Genomic DNA, 17,843 nt, shown 5'->3' on the forward strand with positions numbered 1-17,843 from the left:
TGGAGGAGAAGGCTATCGATGGCTACTAGGATGATCAGGATGATCAGGGGTCTAGAAACAAAGCCCTATGAAGAGAGACTGAAAGAACTGGGCATGTTTAGCCTGGAGAAGAGAAGATGGAGGGGAGACATGATAGCACTCTTCAAATACTTAAAAGGTTGTCACACAGAGGAGGGCCAGGATCTCTTCTCGATCCTCCCAGAGTGCAGGACACGGAATAACGGGCTCAAGTTAAAGGAAGCCAGATTCCGGCTGGACATCAGGAAAAACTTCCTGACTGTTAGAGCAGTACGACGGTGGAACCAGTTACCTAGGGAGGTGGTGGGCTCTCCCACACTAGAGGCCTTCAAGAGGCAGCTGGACAGCCATCTGTCAGGGATGCTTTAGGGTGGATTCCTGCATTAAGCAAGGGGTTGGACTAGATGGCCTTGTAGGCCCCTTCCAACTCTGCTATTCTATGATTCTATGATTCTATGATCCCGCGGATCACCCCAGGATAAAGCCCCGTCTAGCTACAACCACAGTATGTTTTCAGCTAGAGTGAACTTCCCAAGGTGGGGTTCAGTGTCTCAAGGGTTGGGCTTTGGGATCTAGGAGATTCAGCCAGGGATTCACCAAATGGTTTGTAGTAAGCCGTTGTCTCTCAGCTGCATTTCCTCATCTGTAAAATGGAAATTATGATCCCATTCCAGTCTGGGGCTCAAGAAGGTTAGAGTCAAGACCTGTTCAAGGAGAGCCGCACCATGGTCAGCTCACTGCAGAGCTGGGTAGAGGGTCAAACTGCCTCTTACACGTATTCATCAGAGCTGGAAAGGGGCTTGGACAGCATCTAGTCCAGCCCTCTGCTCAATGCAGGCTCTGCAATGCAGGATTCAACTATAGGATTCATTCATCCGTTCATTCTATTTCTATACCACCCCATAGGCTGAAGCTCTCTGAGCGGTTCACAAAAATTAAAAACCGTTAAAATACATTATACAAAGTACAAAAGCCATTTACGTAGAAAAATATAAACAGATAGCACGCGTGCAGACAACATATATCAAAAAACATTTTTTAAAAAATAATCAGCAAAAGACAATCCAGGACCTGATTAAAAACTCCGTACATGCTGCCAAATGCCTGAGAGAAGAAGGCAGTTTTAACCTGGTGCCGAAAAGATAACAACGTTGGTGCTAGGTGGGCCTCGTCGGGGAGATCATTCCATAATGGGGGGAGGGACACCACTAAGAAGGCCCTCTCCCTTTTTGCCGCCTTCCGAACCTCCCTCGGAGGAGGTACCTGGAGCAGGGCCTTGGATACTGAATTTAGCATATGGGGCAGTTCGTGCCAGGAGAGGTGCTCCATCAGGTATATACCTCCATCAGGTATATACCTCCAGGAAAGGAAAAAACACCTCCCGAGGCAGTCTAATTACATAGCATGCAGGGTCTAGTTTCCGTGAAAGAACTCTAGCTTTTTAGCCCTGGCGTTTTCCCTTTAATCCTCCCTCTCTCTCTCTCTCTCTCTCTCTCTCTCTCTCTCTCTCTCTTGTCTGCCCCCTCTGCCATTTTGCTCTTGGCAGACCAAAGAGCTGCACGAGATGGACGCTACATCCAGCAGGGTGTGGATCCTCACCAGCACCTTGTCCACGAGCAAAGTCGTGATCATTGATGCCAACCAGCCAGGAACGGTGGTGGATCATTTCACCGTATGCAACGCCCACGTGCTTTGCATCTCCAGCATCCCGGGTAAGCGAAAACGGGGCCTGGAATTGCCTCGTCACCTGCAGCGCTGCTGGTTTTTTTTTAAAGGAGAGCCACTGATCCGAATTTGGCTGCCTTTAAATTGGAAGCCAGCTGCTTGAGTTCAGCACCTTGGAGAGCCCCTTTGGAGTCCTGGCTGAGTCTGACTGAAACCGAAACAGATTCACAGCCCCACTGAAATCAGAGCCACCAGCCTCCACTGACTTCCATGTATTTTGGATATGCCCTCCAGTAGAAACCTTCTGGGTGCAGATGCTCGGGGAACTGTCCCACACCACTGGGCAAACTATCGATCCTGACCTGGGCCTGGCACGGCTTAATCTTTTCGTAGGGATAATTGAAATTCTGGTCTTTAAGGAATGGATAGTTCTTATGTTGGTAACAGCCCATTTAGCTCAGAAAATCATATGAGGAACTTGCTCTAGATATATAGTATAGGAAGCTGTGGAGGATAGCAATCATTTAATGTTTGGAAGAGCCCTGCTGGATCACTCCAGGGGTCCATCTAGACCAGCATTTTGTTCACACAGTGGCCAGTCAGCTGCCCACAGTAAACCAATAAGCAGGACATGAGTGGAGCAGCACCCTCCCACCCATGTTCCCCAGCAACTGGTGTATATAGGCTTACTGCCTCTGATCTTGGAGGTAGCATATAGCCCTCAGGACTAGTAGCCACTGATAGCCTTCTCCTCCGGGAATTTCTCTTAACCCCCTTTTAAAGCCCTCCAAATGGGTGGCCGTCACAGTGTCTTGCCAAAGTGAATTCCACCGTTTTTATTTATTTATTTATTTATTTAGAATATTTATATACCGCTCCCCATTGAAACATTTCGGAGCGGTGTACAAGGTAAAATGAAACAGAATAAAACAGTTAAAACAAAATTTAAAAAGAAGCAAAAAATCAGAAATCCAAGGCTGCACGTTAAAGAAAGGCTTCTTGGAATAAAGATGTTTTCAGGAGGCACCGAAAGGAGTACAAGGTTGGCGCCTGTCTGACCTCCAGAGGCAGGGAGTTCCACAGGAGGGGGGGCACCACGCTGAAGGCTCTGCGCTGTGTGAAGAAGTCCTTCCTTTTATCCGTCCTGAATCTCCCACCAAACAGCTTCATAGGGTGACCCTGTTGGGTCCTAGTATTATGAGAGAGGGAGGAAAATGCCTCCCTGTCCACTTCTTTCCCACAATGCATCATTTTGTACACCTCTATCATACCTCCCCTTACTCTCTTTCCCCGCCCCCTAGCTAAACAGTCCCAGCTGTTGTTGTAACCTTTCCTCAAAGGGGCGTTGCTCCAGCCCCTTGATCATTTTAGTTGCCCTTTTCAGCATATTTTTTTTTCATGGAAAAGTTACAGCACTTGCCCTGGCTGCCAATTTGCTACTGAGCGACGCCCCCTATTGAACACAGATGTTACCCGCTGACCTTGGAACTTTTCGTTTCCCTTCGTTGCAGCTGCCTGCGACACGGACTACCCTCCTGGAGAAATCTTCCTGGAAGGGGACATCAATCCCGAAGAGTCCTCAGGAACGGATGGAGTTTTGGCAGGCATTACCTTGGTGGGCTGCGCGACCCGGTGCAACGTACCCAGCAGCAATTGTTCCTCCCGCGGAGACACCCCAGTCCTGGATAAAGGGCAGAGTATGTCTTGTGCTGCCACATGCAGTATTGCAGCTAAGGGCTATTTCAGGTTTCGTCCTTTAATATATTCATTTTGTAGGTTTTTAATAAAGTGATCTCAAATTCAACTGTATAGGACAAAGACAGATCAAGCAAATGGGTTCAATACAGAATGAAATCGCGTTCCTATCGAATTGCGCTGATGGGAATATTTTCTACCCATTGAGGGGTAAAAGAAACAAAGTGGAGGGGGGAAGGAATTACTGGAAAGACAAAAGGTTTGTGTGTTTGGTTTCGACTGAAAACACTTTTACCAGGGGTAAAAGACTAAACCCTATTGAAATCAGCAAGATTAACCCTCGATTAAACTTGCCTAGGGGTGGACATTTGGCCATCAACGTTCTGATGAAGGCTTCTACTTTGCTTTACCTTGTCTGCCGTTTAGGCGAGGTGCCTGCAGTCAGCAATGGCAAGATCAATCCGTCCCAGTCCACCGAGGAGGCGACGGAGGCTACAGAGGTGCCGGAGACCGGTGTCAACGAATTGGAGCCGGCCCAAGTCCGGACGGGCCCGCTGACTGAACATGTCTTTACAGATCCGACCCCAGTTCAGGCATCTGTGAGGCAGAACAGGTAGGGGAACGTTGCTTAGAGCCTGCCCTTCGGGGTCTTTTCTGAGGAGTCCCATTAGCTTTAGGGAGCCCAACGAAAGTCGTAGATTGCAGGTCGGGTAGGGCCTTTGGGCAGGAGAGGTCTAAGCCCTGGTAGGGCTGGGCTTAAATTTTGAGAGCCAGTGTGGTGTTGTGGTTAGAGTGTGGGGCTGGGATTGGGAAGACCCGGGTTCTAGTCCCCGCTCGACCATGGAGCTCACTGGGGGACTTTGAGCCAGTCACTGCTTCTTGGCCTAACCTGCTGCACAGGGTTGTTTTGAGAGTAAAATGGAAAGGAAGAGGGTCCTTATTGCCTTGCGTTCTCTGGAGGCAACGTAGGATATCAATGTAAATAATAATAATAGCTAACAATAATATTTATTAATAATCATTAACAGTAATAATTAATAATGATAATAATAATAATATTGCAAATTAATAATAATCGCAACAATAATAATATTCTGTGCCTGCTCTACATTTTGTGGAATTGTTAGGCAAGATGTCCCCATTATTCTTCACTCACTCCAAGTGGGCCTGTATCCTCCATGACGCTGCCACTACCGTCCACTTCCTCGTTTTCTTCCTCTGTGCCATCTAATTTGAAAGTGCTGCTGAGTGATTCAGTCCTGCTTACTTCTGAGTAGACATGCAGAGGCTTGTCCTGCTTACTTCTAAGTAGACATGCAGAGGCTTGTCCTTCTTACTTCTGAGTAGACATGCAGAGGCTTGTCCTTCTTACTTCTGAGTAGACATGCAGAGGCTTGTCCTTCTTACTTCTGAGTAGACATGCAGAGGCTTGTCCTGCTTACTTCTGAGCAGACGTGCAGAGGCTTGTCCTGCTTATTTCTGTGTAGACATGCAGAGGCTTGTCCTTCTTACTTCTGAGTAGACATGCAGAGGCTTGTCCTGCTTACTTCTAAGTAGACATGCAGAGGCTTGTCCTGCTTACTTCTGAGTAGACATGCAGAGGCTTGTCCTGCTTACTTCCGAGCAGTCTTAAAATTGGTAAGAACCACAATTTGGTTCTACTTGCTCTACCTTTGGCCCTGGCCACCGATTGAATGCAGGCCTGAAAGCTTTCCCAGATTGGAATTCACTCCTTGTCCTGCTTTAGCTGCTTCACTTTGTGGCACAAATAAAGGGGTGGGCAACCTTTTTGCTGCTGATGGCCACATTCCCTGTGAGTAATCTGTTGGGAACTGAAGCCAGCAGGTTCATTGGTGTCACCAATTAAAAGGATCAGGTAACAGGTGATGGGAAAGGGACTCTTCTCTTCCTGAGATCTTGGATGGATGCTGCCAGCCAGTGCAGACAATACTGGGCTGAATGGAGAAATAGTCTGGTCTTGCATAAAAAAAATACCTTCCTTCTCCCTGCAGTGAGAATGGACAGCCAAAGACAGAGTCAAGCACGGCAGCGCAAGACCAAGAGGCAAACGGCAACGCAGCCGGTGCGACCACTAGTGCTGCCCCCACCATGTGGCTTGGAGCACAGAACGGCTGGTATGACTTTCTGCAGCCTGCAGTGGTGGCTTAGGGGACCCATCAGTGTGTGTGGGACTCAGGTCTCTAGGGAAGGAGTGTTGAAAACATCATGGCGCCAGAGACCACTGGGGTGGGGGAACCAAGAACTGGGTTCAGAACAAAAGCAGTTGGTTAGGCGAAAAGTTATGGTGGACTACCTCTTGGAGCTTGGGGTGAAACCTGCCTGCGTCCTATAGTAAATCGTAGATCTGGTTCACAGATAATGACAACCCATGGTTTAATTAAGCCATGGGTTGTTGCCTTACCCAGGATTATCCCATGATTTGGCTGCCAGATGACCAAGCAAATATGGGTTGTTTGGTTCCTGCTTGCTTTGCCCACTCTCTCCCTGCATCCTACACACCTTCGATAGCTCCTTTAGAGTTCTGACTGAAACCCGGAGCCACCAGCTCCAATGGTTAACGTCTAAAAGCAACAACTGAAGGTCAGACGAGGCAGATCGCAGCCCAGCAGGGCACAGTCCTCACAGCGAAACCCATTGCTCAGAACTAAGGGGCAAGATCCAAAGCAGTGGTTTTATAGGGCCTGGTGGAAAGGCATTGGCCCTTGGAGGGTCAGCTGACCTGAGTGCTCCATCACAGGCTGGGCCTGGCGCCACAGCCTAGGCGGTTGGCAGATCTCTGTCAGGCTGTGAGGGGGTGGCAGGCTGGAGCCCAGGGCTGTGGGGAGCCCCGGTTTAAGAACTCTCCCCTCCGCCTTGTTCCACTTAGACTGAACTCCGCTTTGGTAGTTCCCCGGACTGCTGATAAACGTACAAGCCCCTCTTTACAGCATAGTTTGGTATGGGACTTGGACGGCTTCCTGCCAACTTAACCTGCCTTTCCCCCAGGTTGTACGTGCATTCGGCAGTCTCAAACTGGAAGAAGTGCCTACACTCAATCAAGCTGAAGGACTCGGTGCTAAGTTTGGTGTAAGTAGACATACTGCGGAATTAATGATGGTGTGTGTGTGTGTGTGTGAGAGAGAGAGAGAGAGAGAGAATGATCTCCGGCTGCTCGGAGGAAGGGCTGCCGCTCTTGTGCAGAGCAGGGCACGTGCACTGCACACAGAAGGTCCCAGGCTCAATCCCTTACGTCTCCAGTTTACACACCGGATCGGGTTGCAGAAGCCCCGATAAAGTTGCGGGATTAAAAGCCTCTGTGTAGAGAAGCCCCTTAGTCATGGGGAGGGGCAAGGACTCACGTAGGCAAGCCCTCCCGCTGTGTTGGAGTACAACTACTCAAACACTTGGCGGGTACAGGATGGGGACAGCTGTTGCAGAACGTCCAAGTCCTTCCCCTTAAGCCACTGGAAATCGTCTTCACACACACACTCCTCCCGTCATCACAGCTGCTGACATTCTAAACACCCTCACTCACAGGGGCTAGAAATTTGTATGTGCGAGAGTTTTTAATTTAAAGTTTAGATTCTCAGGATGCCCGCTTCTCCACCTGTTTCCTATGCTTGTATGGTGCAATTTTACAGAACTTGTAGAGGACGCACAGTCCTAGTCATGTTGCAGTACGACAATGGAACCAGTTACCTAGGGAGGTTGTGGGCTCTCCCACACTAGAGGCATTCAAGAGGCAGCTGGACAACCATCTGTCGGGGATGCTTTAGGGTGGATTCCTGCATTGAGCAGGGGGTTGGACTCGATGGCCTTGTAGGCCCCTTCCAACTCTGCTATTCTATGATTCTATGATCCTTCTCATGGCATGTTATTCCCTTTCTTTGAAACTGATTTGCCCCCCTTCTCTTGGTGCATTCAGGCACGTGAAAGGACGTGTTCTTGTGGCCCTGGCGGATGGGACGCTAGCGATATTCCATCGGGGAGAAGGTGAGATTCAGCATCCTGGGAAACGGTGCCGCTTCCCTGCAAAGCTGTAGACAGATATTTCATTAGGATTTTGGAAATGAGTCCTTTGGTGGGGGTCAAAGAGGCAAGATGTCTTATCTGCGTGGCCCACGACTGGCAGAACTGGGAAGGAAACCGGGAAATCCCAGTTTAGGCTAAACTGGATTATACGTATTCCGACTTCTTCCTGATTCATGGAGGGAAGCAAGAGTGCACTCTGCTTTCTGCGCTCATCTGGCACGCCTGCCCACACGTGACACCTCTGCGTGTAAGCACAGAAGCATAATGTTCATTTTATGTAATTTTTATGGGCCTTTCCATGTAAAATGCAACGTGTTCTATGCCAGATTGCAAGGCAGCCAGGAGGAACGGTGCGCTCCCACTTCCCTCCGTGCATAAGCTCCGGACTGGGGAGAAATACCTCTCAGTCTGTCCCATTATCTTCTAAGTCCAGAAGGCTGGGAGGCTGAACGGCCTTACTCCTTTGCTAGGGAGCCTCTAAAAGCAACGCTTGTCCGACTGATTCTGCAATTAAACAGTCCTAAGTGGTTCATTTTGAATTTTTTATTCGTTTGACAATCTTACTCTATTCCAAACACTTGGGATGGCTGACAAAGTTTCCAGTGCTCAAGAGATGACTGAATTCTCCCTCAAAATATTAAAATTCCTCAACAGCCAGGAGGGGAGGGGGAGGGGAGGGGAAGGGACCAGGCCTGTAGAGGGAACCCAAACCTCCATGGAGCCAGATGAGAAAACTCCTCAGGCCTGCAGGCCGGAGGTTCCCCACACTTGGACCCAACCCATTGGAACGATTCCATAGCCAAACTGTTCCCTCCTGTTCATCCGCTCTCCTCCTCCTCCTCCGTCCTCATATTTCTCCTCAGACGGCCAGTGGGACCTCAGCAACTACCATCTCATGGACCTGGGCCACACGCACCATTCCATCCGCTGCATGGCCGTGGTGTACGACCGCGTGTGGTGCGGCTACAAGAACAAAATCCACGTCATCCAGCCCAAGACGATGCAGATAGAGGTACGGTGAGCGTGAGCCTGAAGGAAGTAACGTGGCAAAGCGCCACCTGTCTGTGGGAGTGCTCGGTAAATCGTTTCGTTGCAGCGTGAAGATACAAGTGCTTTTGGGACTGAAAGGTTCAAAAGCGGTACATTCATCAACAAAGGCTTAGGAGATTAGTTGGTATAAGCCAGTTTCAAGGAGGCCCAAGAATTCATCAGGGAGGCTGTGATTTATTGGCACCATCATTCAGGGGTTAGCTACTGCCCCTCCTCCTCCTAATAATTATTGTTATTATTATTATTATTATTATTATTACTACTACTACTACTACTACTATACCACTGTTTTTCCTCTTGCAAGCAACCCTAGGGGCGTACATAGCCTCCTCGCCTCCGTTGTATCCTCACAACAACAACCCTGTGAGGTAGGTTAGGTTGAGAGTCTGTGTCTGGCCCAAAGTCACCCAGTGAGCTTCCATGGCTGAATGGGGAATAGAACCCGGATCTCCCAAGTCCCAGTCCGACACTCTCACCACTACACCACACTGTCTCTCATGAGTCACAAACTGGGCTGCTCTTCATATACAAGTTCAAGTCTACATCAGAGGTACTACAGATGTAGTACAGCACCTTCAGAGACCTTCGCCTGTGGGGGATATAGAATTGTAAGTAATAATAACAACGATAATGTTTCTCTTTTTTTATTGTGAAAAAGAAAAGAAAAACATTATATATATATAGGAATATCATCATTTCCCCCCATCAGGTATACCATTCATTTTAAAAGGAAAAAGGAGAGAGTTGTGCATAGGTTTCAAGAAAAGCAGACCAGATATCCATGTACTTATCCACTTGCAAGTTGAGCCTGTATAACACCCATTCAAAAGTTTGACAGCATTAAGTTTTCAATCCATTGCACTATGGGAGGTGAGCATTTGCCCTTCCAATGTGATAATATAAGTCTTTTAGCTGTCATAAGGGCTCCGAAAACACAACAACAACAGAGCTATACAAATGGCCAGCAAAACTGCACAATGACCTAGTCTAAGGCAATCAATGACTAATCCCATTTTACAGGTGAGGAATACTGAGGCTGAGAGTAGCTGAAGACCAGCCATAGTTGTGGTTTTGTGTGTTCTCCCCCCACCCCTTGCTATCCTTAAAACTTTGCCGAACCCCAACAAATCACTGAGCGATCTACTGATAGACTCCAATCTGTCTCCTGCCAACTTCTGCCCTTTCCCACACTGCCTCACTGAGCAGTAGCTTCTGTTGAATAGCTAGCTCATCTCACACTTGATTGAGCTTATAAGAAAATGCACCTCTACGTGCACATTCAACGTGCACATTCAAATTCATTAAAAAGAGGATTTGTTTATTTATTTATTACTTTGCTGTACGACCCAGTCGCTGGGCAGTTCACAAAACAAATCTTAAAACCGTAAAATACAAAGCATAAAAAAGTGAGATGCAAAAACATTAAACAGTTTTAAACAGAAGAAAACTAGAGTCAAAAACCACATTAAAAACCAACCACAGGACAAGGTCTTAAAATACGCAGATGTATTTTTTTTTAACTTAAAGACTAAGGGGACTGGGAAAATAATAATAATAAAACACACCTTCACCTGGTGCCGGAAAGATTCGCAGCGAGCCTCTCCGGGGAGGGCATTCTGCAACTGAGGTGCTACCCCTGAAAAACCCGTTACCTGGGTGGCCACCCACCTCACCTCATTTGGTGGAGGGACACGGAGGGCCTCTGAAGATGACCTTAAGGTCTAGGGAGGTACACATGATCAGCTAAACGTTTTTCAATTTGCTGACAGTTTTTAGAAAGTTATAAGGGAGGCCATGATTGGCTAAAATTGTGATGGGGTGTCAGCGTTAGGGCTTGTGGATTTCATTATGGGCCTTCATGCCTCCACCTCTCCATTCAAGCTCTGTCCCTGAACTCGCGTCCTGAACCCCTCGCTAAGATGACATCACTTCCTGCACAAAGACCCTGCCTGGTACCCAAGAGAGGAATTACTTCCTCATAGTCAAGACAGCCTTGCCCAGGAAACCCTCAGAGCAGAAATATATGCCAAGCTTTCCTTCCTCCGTTGTCTTTTCAGAAGTCCTTCGATGCACATCCTCGCCGCGAGAGCCAGATTCGGCAGCTGGCTTGGATCGGGGATGGCGTTTGGGTTTCCATCCGCCTGGACTCCACCCTGAGGCTCTACCATGCTCACAGCCATCAGCATCTCCAGGATGTGGACATCGAGCCCTACGTCAGCAAGATGCTCGGTAAACAAAACAGCCCCAGGAACCGAGGCTGGATGGGAGGGGGGAGCAGAAAAGCAAATAGAAGTATAGCTTCCAAATCGCATGAGGCACTGGTTCCTCTCTATTCAGCCCTGGTTAGGCCTCATCTAGAGTATTGCGTCCAGTTCTGGGTACCACAATTCAAGAAGGACGCAGACAAGCTGGAGCGTGTTCAGAGGAGGGCAACCAGGATGATCCGAGGTCTGGAAACAAAGCCCTATGAAGAGAGACTGAAAGAACTGGGCATGTTTAGCCTGGAGAAGAGAAGATCGAGGGGAGACATGATAGCACTCTTCAAATACTTAAAAGGTTGTCACACAGAGGAAGGCCAGGATCTCTTCCTGATCATCCCAGAGTGCAGGACACGGAATAACGGGCTCAAGGGAAAGGAAGCCAGATTCCGGCTGGACATCGGGAAAAACTTCCTGATTGTTAGAGCAGTACGACAATGGAACCAGTTAGCTAGGGAGGTTCTGGGCTCTCCTACACTAGAGGCCTTCAAGAGGCAGCTGGACAGCCATCTGTCAGGGATGCTTTAAGGTGGAATCCTGCATTGAGTGGGGGGTTGGACTTGATGGCCTTGTAGGCCCCTTCCAACTCAGCTTTTCTATGATTCTGTGAAATGGGGAGACAGGAGAGGAGGCGAGAAAGTGAGAGCAAGAACAGTTTCGAAGGGGGCAGGGAGTGAATTGCTGCGTGGGTGCCGTTGCGTTACCTGACCCTGACCACCTCTTTCTGCATCTCTCATTCAGGAACCGGAAAGCTGGGCTTCTCCTTTGTGCGGATTACGGCCTTGCTCATCGCCGGCAATCGCCTCTGGGTAGGGACGGGCAACGGGGTCGTCATTTCCATCCCTTTGACTGAGAGTAAGTGGCCTTGGCCGGGCATCTGTTTCCATTCCCTTCACTGCGTGTCCTTCAGGGTGGTGGCCCCCTTCATTTGGAACTCCCTGTCGTCGGAGGTCAGGCAGGCACCGACGTTGCCTTGTTTTCAGCGCCTCCTGAAAACTTTTATCGTTCCGAGAAGCTTTCCCGGAATGACCATTTAAATCTCTATCTGTTCTTTTAAAATGTAACTTTTATCTTCTTCCTTTTAAAAAATCAATAAATGTATTGTTTGCAAATGCACAAAATGTGAAGATTCTCCCTTTGCTGCTTCGCCCAGTAATTGCTGTTTCCTTCTCTTCCCCAACCTGTGGTCTCGTTCCCTGTTTTCCCCTTTGTGCGCCTACTTGTTTCTGCTGCCTAGCTGTAGTCCTCCACCGAGGTCAGCTGCTTGGGCTCAGGGGTAAGTCCTAGGTTTCCTTCCTTCGAGATCCCAGATGCCACCCCGTATCTGACCATTGAGCTCTGCGCTCACTTCTCCATCCCTTTATCCACCCACCCATTTCTCTCCTCCAAGCTGCTTATTCACCCACCTCTCATTTTCAGTCAAAGACCACCAAGATATGTCGCGACAGAAACATTCTTGTAAATCTGTGTTTGGGATGTTGAACGGGCCACTTCTAAAGGCCAGCCTGACATGTTCAAGCAACAAAATTTACGGCCCTATCTTCCTAAGGTTGCACCACTTCGGAAGACTGGAAATTGCATGTGAAGAGGGTGATGTCACAGGCACTGGCAAATCAGTGCTGTGCATTCCTGGGTTTTCTCTGTTCAAATGAAGGCCATACTATAAAGCATGCTTAAACTGTCTACTTCTCTTTTGGAAGAAAAGGGAGGGGGGAAACACCTGCAGGGGGCTCAGTCTGGAATGTGCTCCCAGTCTGCTAAAACTCCCTGGCTGGGATTTGTCCCCGAAGGTGTTGTTTGCAGTAAATAGCAGCCAGGGAGGGTTATTTTCAGCAGGAAACTGGTGCAGGTCCATGATCTGCCCACAGTTGATTTTCTTCGAAATACAAGTGCCCAGTTTAAGCCCGCTTTTAAAAATATATGGTTTGTCCCTGAGTCAGACTGAAAAAACGATAGGGTATGTTTTCCCATAGTTCTCCCTTGCAGAGGAATTCATGGAGCTCCTCTTCCCAGAGTTCCCTAGGAAAGAAGGAATTCATGGAGGGATACTTCCCAGTCTTCCCTAGGGAAGAGGGAATTCATGGAGCACCACTTCCCAGGATTCCCTGGGAACAAGAAATTATTATTAAAGTAGTTTTAAGTCTGTGGTGCTGACACATACCAGGCCTGTTCAGAAGACACCTTAAACCCTGCTGGTTATTTATTTATTTATTTATTTATTATATAAATAAATAAATTTATGTATTATGTATACCACCCAATAGCCGAAGCCGAAGGTCTCTGGGCGGTCCACAAAAATTAAAATTAAGGCTTTTGGTTAAGCAGCAGGGTTTAAGGTGTCTTGTGCGATGCATTTTGCTAAACCCTGCTCACTCACTAACCCCAGTCAGACCGTCTGCAGCAGGGTTAGCGTCTCTAACCGTGGCTTAAAGTGTTGCGTGCGACAGCATGGCTTGTGGTTAGGGCTAACCCCAGAGAACCGCAGTTTCTCTAACCACAGAGCCTGAAGTTTTGTCTGAACAGGCCCACTTTCTCGTTTTCCTCCTCATTTTGTGTTATATGTTTCTCTCCTTCCTTGGGCTCAGCCAATAAGACGTCCCCAACCTCTGGAGAAGGGAGCCGCCCTGGCGGAATCATTCATGTGTACGGCAGTGATGAAGGCAGCGACAAATCTGCCAGCAGCTTCATCCCGTACTGCTCCATGGCTCAAGCCCAGCTCTGCTTCCATGGTCACCGCGACGCAGTCAAATTCTTCGTCTCTGTGCCTGGTAAGCAGGGGGGTCTTGTGGTCTCCGTGGCCACAGTGGTAGAGCACATGGTGTAATGCCAAGTGGTGTCTTGCGAAATCTGACCACGAATGAAGAATTCTGGAGCTGATCCTGCTTTTCTCGGCTTGCCCGGGTCCAATTTAATTAATCACTGTGTCATGGTAAGATCCTGTCCTTTAGCAGAGATTCTCAAGCTGAACTGTGGAACACTGGTGGTCTGTGAACTCCATGTGGCCTGCAGAAAGGGGTGTAGAACAGCTGAGAATATCTTGGCTCTTCACCGTTCTGATAATGGAGAGAGAGGCCTTTTTCACCAGGGGTGGAGTATCGGACAGGCTAACCAGGACTTAGCTCTGATCTGCTGCAGGTTGGAAAGAAGTCCTTCCTCCTCTCTTGGTGCTGGGGCACCCCTTTAATTGCATACTTCTTCATTAGCCATGAAAAGCTTCTGATGTCATCTCCAGCATTACAGCCGGAGGCATCCCTCTGTGCTGCTCCTAACAAGCTTTGCACGCTTCCAGGTAACGTCCTCGCAACGCTGAACGGGAGCGTGCTGGACAGCCCCTCCGAGAACCCCAGCACGACCACCATCGAGACGGAAGGTCAGAAGCTGAAAAACGTCCTGGTGCTGAGTGGCGGCGAGGGCTACATCGACTTCCGGATTGGTGAGTTCTTTGCCATCCACTCCTCTGCGACAGCGGCGGGTGCGATGCGCATAATGTCTCCAAGCAGGGTCGTGCATAGTCTAAAACTGTTTTTAAGCATTCCTCTTGCTCCTAAAAAAATCCCACTCGTTTTAATTCGTCAACAATTCAATACGTTTTTAGCTGTGCATGTTATTATTGTTTTCCATTGTTCTGGTTTTATCTGTACGCTGCCCTGAGATCTCTGTAATATAGGGAATGGGGGGGTACAGATGTTTTTATAAATAATGTGCAATGCTCAATGCGCATATTGCTTGACGGCGTCATACGAGAAGCTCCCTTGAGCATCTAACAGCACTGTGTAAGCAGTAGCTGTGATTAATTTTGTGGAGAGACCAATTTTGTGTGTCTTACTGAAGCAGCCGGGGGGGGGGGCTTCTCTGCCTGCCCCCTCCCGCCCCGTTCATTGTGCTAGTTCTCTCCACAGGAGATGGAGAAGACGATGAGACGGAGGAAAACGCCGGAGACGCCGCCCAGGTCAAGCCGGTGCTGTCCAAGGCCGAACGGAGCCACATCATCGTGTGGCAGGTGTCCTACATCCCCGAATGAGCTCCGCCTCTTCCTTTTTCTGCCAATGTAACTTTCTCTCCCCCCCCCCCGACCCCCTCTCCGAACTCCCGGTATGCCAAGATGTACATACAGAACGCCTGCATTACTCCTACCGCTGGAAAACCCAACCCCGGACGACGGAAACGGCTCCCGGGCCGGACGGCGGTTCCCCTGCTCCTTCTCAGCTCCGAGCTCGCAGCTCCCCTCCTGAGCCTGTCCGTTTTCTGAATGGGCTGGCTTGCCGCCGGCCTTCCCGAGGGGGAGAACCGTGAGAGCGACGCCCGGCGGATCGGGTGTCGAAGAGCGCGTGGGAAGACTGGACTCGGCTCGGAAGGGCCGGGCGAGGTTTCGGAGACGGACCCCCCTCCCTCCCTCCTTCCCTCGCCCGTCTGCATGGGAAAAATAACACCTCCGGCCGCTTGCTGGTTTATCCGCCTTTGCCGCCACGGAGGCAGCGCTGATGGCACGCGTCAGTTGACAAGCCAGTACGGGAAAAGGTGGTTTCCAAGAGAGGGAAGCTGCGCTTCTATCCTGTCTCCTTTGAAACGGCTCTGTGGGGCCCAGTCATCACCTGGGAGCAGACGGGACCTGTTTTAAGAATCCAAAGCATGTGCCGAAAGGGTGTGCAGAAGTGTTCAGGAGTGTGACAGTTGGTCAACAGTGGGACGTTAGTACCCAGGGAATGGGCCAAATCCTGGAGCTATTTAGATTTGAGCCTGGGGCTATTTAGATTTGGGGTGGGAGGTTCCCTTCGAGTCCCATATACACTTGTTCTGAGCCTCTTGGAGAAAAGGCGGAATTCAGACAAAACTAAGATTTATATATCATCATCCTGGCAAGAGGCACCAGAGGACAACAGCGCAGGGAGACCTGAAGGTAGGGATGATCTCCTCTCTTTGTAGGGGCCTAGCGGTGTGCTGACAGAGGGGATAGCAGGTGGGTAGGCAGAGGATGGCCAAGAACGATTTTGGGGTGGGTGGGTTTCTTTGGCCTCGAAACGTTGAAAGGGCACCAAGGCGCGACTCGTGGTTTTGCCAGATCCGGCTTGGGTGGCCTTCCGGCAGGACACAGACTGAGGCGTTGCTCAGAGTGCTCAAATGTACCTTACAGGCCATTCAGGAAAAAAGTGGCCCCAAGGCCGAGACGCTAGGTTCCCCCCCCCCCCCCCGGTTCGCTGTCACATGACGAAGCCAAGGGAACGGGAGGGGGGGCTGGTCTGGCGCTTGGGAGATGGAGCAGTGTAGTCCGTGGCGAGAGGTGAGAGCTGAGGAGAGGACACCGTCTCTTTGCGAGCGAGTTGTAGAAGCGGCAGGAGAGGAAGCAGAAGGAGATGCAGAGGGGCTGGTGACGGTCCGGAACTCAAGAAGGATATTGGGGGCGGGGGAGAGAAAGCAGCAGCAAGTTGCTCACTGGGACGAAACTACTTGAAAGATGGGAGGAGGTTTTTGCAGGCGGTTCAAGGGCTGATGGCGTTGGTCATCCTCTACCTTTAAAGCTCCATCCCTGGGAGCAACCGGATGTTCAGTGCGCCTACAGCCCAGTGAGAGAGCGGCCACCTTTACACTTCCTTTGAATGCCACCTATTCACTCATTAGGAGACACCAGGAGGCACTTGCTCTTTTCCAGACCAATGCTGCACGGGCCTGGACTGTCAGGATGGGACGGACAGGAGCTGGAGCTGGAGCACGTGTCAGACTGGGGGCCCAGGCAGAGCGGCAAATGGTGCTCGCTCGTCCCCCGCCAAATCAAGGTGAATTGTACCCCTGAAGGTGCACAGATCAATTCATATCACTGCATGGAGCAAAAAGTATACCATGCTGCCTGCCTCCCCATCTTCTAGGACAAGATGTTCCCCCCCCCCCCGAAAAACCCTAAAGAAATGAGCCAGGTACAGAGATAAGTATTTGCTGTAAGCTGGAGTATATCCTATTGGGGTTTGTGCATGTTTTGCCCGGCTTTTTGCTGCATTTACCCCTGTGGAATTATATGGGCAGCCTGATCCTATCCATGGGAGAGGGGAATCATGAGGAACGGTCGGGGTGTGTGTCTGCCCATAGCCATCACCCTCCCCCCATGCTATATCCTCCGATTGAAGTGGCCAACTCCCTTTGCCTAATGGTAGGTCCGGCCCAGATATAGGGTAGCAGGAGAATATCCACCCAGATCTTCAGCTTGGCAGGTGACATAGATTCTGCCCCAATTCCTCTCTCTCCAGCTTCCCTCCCCCCCCCCCCCCCAGCGCTCTTCACTCGGATCGTAAATCAGGGCCGCAGAACAGGTGTAGCATCCTCTCTGGCCCTTTGAGAGCAGGAGACGCAGCCTGGCTAACGGCCCTGTGCTCATCCCAGCTTAAGGAATGTGTAAAGTAGCTCTCCTGGTGACGCAAGGCCACAGCATCAGCAGGGCAGGAGGAGAGCTGTGGCATGTAGACTGAACAGAGACCGGGGCGGCAGTGGGATGTGTGTTGGATTCAGGGCTTGCCTTCCACGGACAGAAGGGGTCCACTCACAAAAGGTTTATCTCCTTTTTTCCTAGAATCATAGAGTTGGAAGGGGCCAATAAGGCCATAGAGTTCAACCCCCTGCTCAGTGCAGGAATCCAACTTAAAGCATACCTGCCTCTTGAACGCCTCTAGTGTGGGAGAGCCCACCACCTCCCTAGGTCACTGGTTCCATTGTCATACTGCTCTAACAGTCAGGAAGGTTTTCCTGCTGTCCAGCCAGAATCTGGCTTCCTGTAACTTGAGCCCATGATTCCATGTCCTGCACTCTGGGAAGATTGAGAAGAGATCCTGGCCCTCCTCTGTGTGACAACTTTTCAAGGACTTGAAGAGTGCTATCCTGTCTCCCCTCAAGGCTAAACATGCCCAGTTCTTTCAGTCTCCCCCAAGCCTCTGAGTAGCATTTTTCTGGGGGCTTTGGTGGCAGCAGGGTTGGGGGAAGGAAGCCCGCTTCTGCCAGCCTAGTTGCACGAGCCAAAAACTGGATCCAACCCAGGGAACCGAGAGGAAGGAAAGGAGACGAAAAGGTGAGGCCGGGAAGGGACGAGGGGGCAGAGCCACTACAGTGTCTCAGAGGACGTGCAGCAACGGCTTGTGCCACTCT

At 49.9% G+C, this 17,843-nt stretch overlaps 2 protein-coding genes across 14 annotated transcripts in view; one reads left to right on the forward strand and one right to left on the reverse strand.

Annotated features, from left to right (window-relative positions):
- MAPK8IP3 (mitogen-activated protein kinase 8 interacting protein 3) overlaps window positions 1-14,783 on the forward strand; it is a 72,350-nt gene extending 57,567 nt beyond the window's left edge. For all 13 annotated transcript variants that reach the window (XM_063143602.1, XM_063143604.1, XM_063143603.1 and 10 more), the window contains 13 exons: window positions 1,565-1,730; window positions 3,195-3,380; window positions 3,805-3,991; window positions 5,391-5,513; window positions 6,385-6,465; window positions 7,304-7,371; window positions 8,274-8,422; window positions 10,518-10,689; window positions 11,460-11,573; window positions 11,956-11,994; window positions 13,304-13,486; window positions 14,008-14,151; window positions 14,618-14,783. In XM_063143602.1, coding sequence (XP_062999672.1) covers window positions 1,565-1,730; window positions 3,195-3,380; window positions 3,805-3,991; window positions 5,391-5,513; window positions 6,385-6,465; window positions 7,304-7,371; window positions 8,274-8,422; window positions 10,518-10,689; window positions 11,460-11,573; window positions 11,956-11,994; window positions 13,304-13,486; window positions 14,008-14,151; window positions 14,618-14,739 — 1,734 coding nt within the window. In that variant the 3' untranslated portion in view covers window positions 14,740-14,783. The remainder of the gene's footprint in view (window positions 1-1,564; window positions 1,731-3,194; window positions 3,381-3,804; window positions 3,992-5,390; window positions 5,514-6,384; window positions 6,466-7,303; window positions 7,372-8,273; window positions 8,423-10,517; window positions 10,690-11,459; window positions 11,574-11,955; window positions 11,995-13,303; window positions 13,487-14,007; window positions 14,152-14,617) is intronic.
- Window positions 1-17,843, reverse strand: part of LOC134409982 (major facilitator superfamily domain-containing protein 1-like) — a 319,448-nt gene that overhangs the window by 89,696 nt on the left and 211,909 nt on the right. The gene's annotated exons all lie outside the window — the stretch shown is intronic.

The sequence above is a fragment of the Elgaria multicarinata genome, chromosome 17 (assembly GCF_023053635.1).
Source record: "Elgaria multicarinata webbii isolate HBS135686 ecotype San Diego chromosome 17, rElgMul1.1.pri, whole genome shotgun sequence".
Lineage (NCBI taxonomy): Eukaryota > Metazoa > Chordata > Lepidosauria > Squamata > Anguidae > Elgaria > Elgaria multicarinata.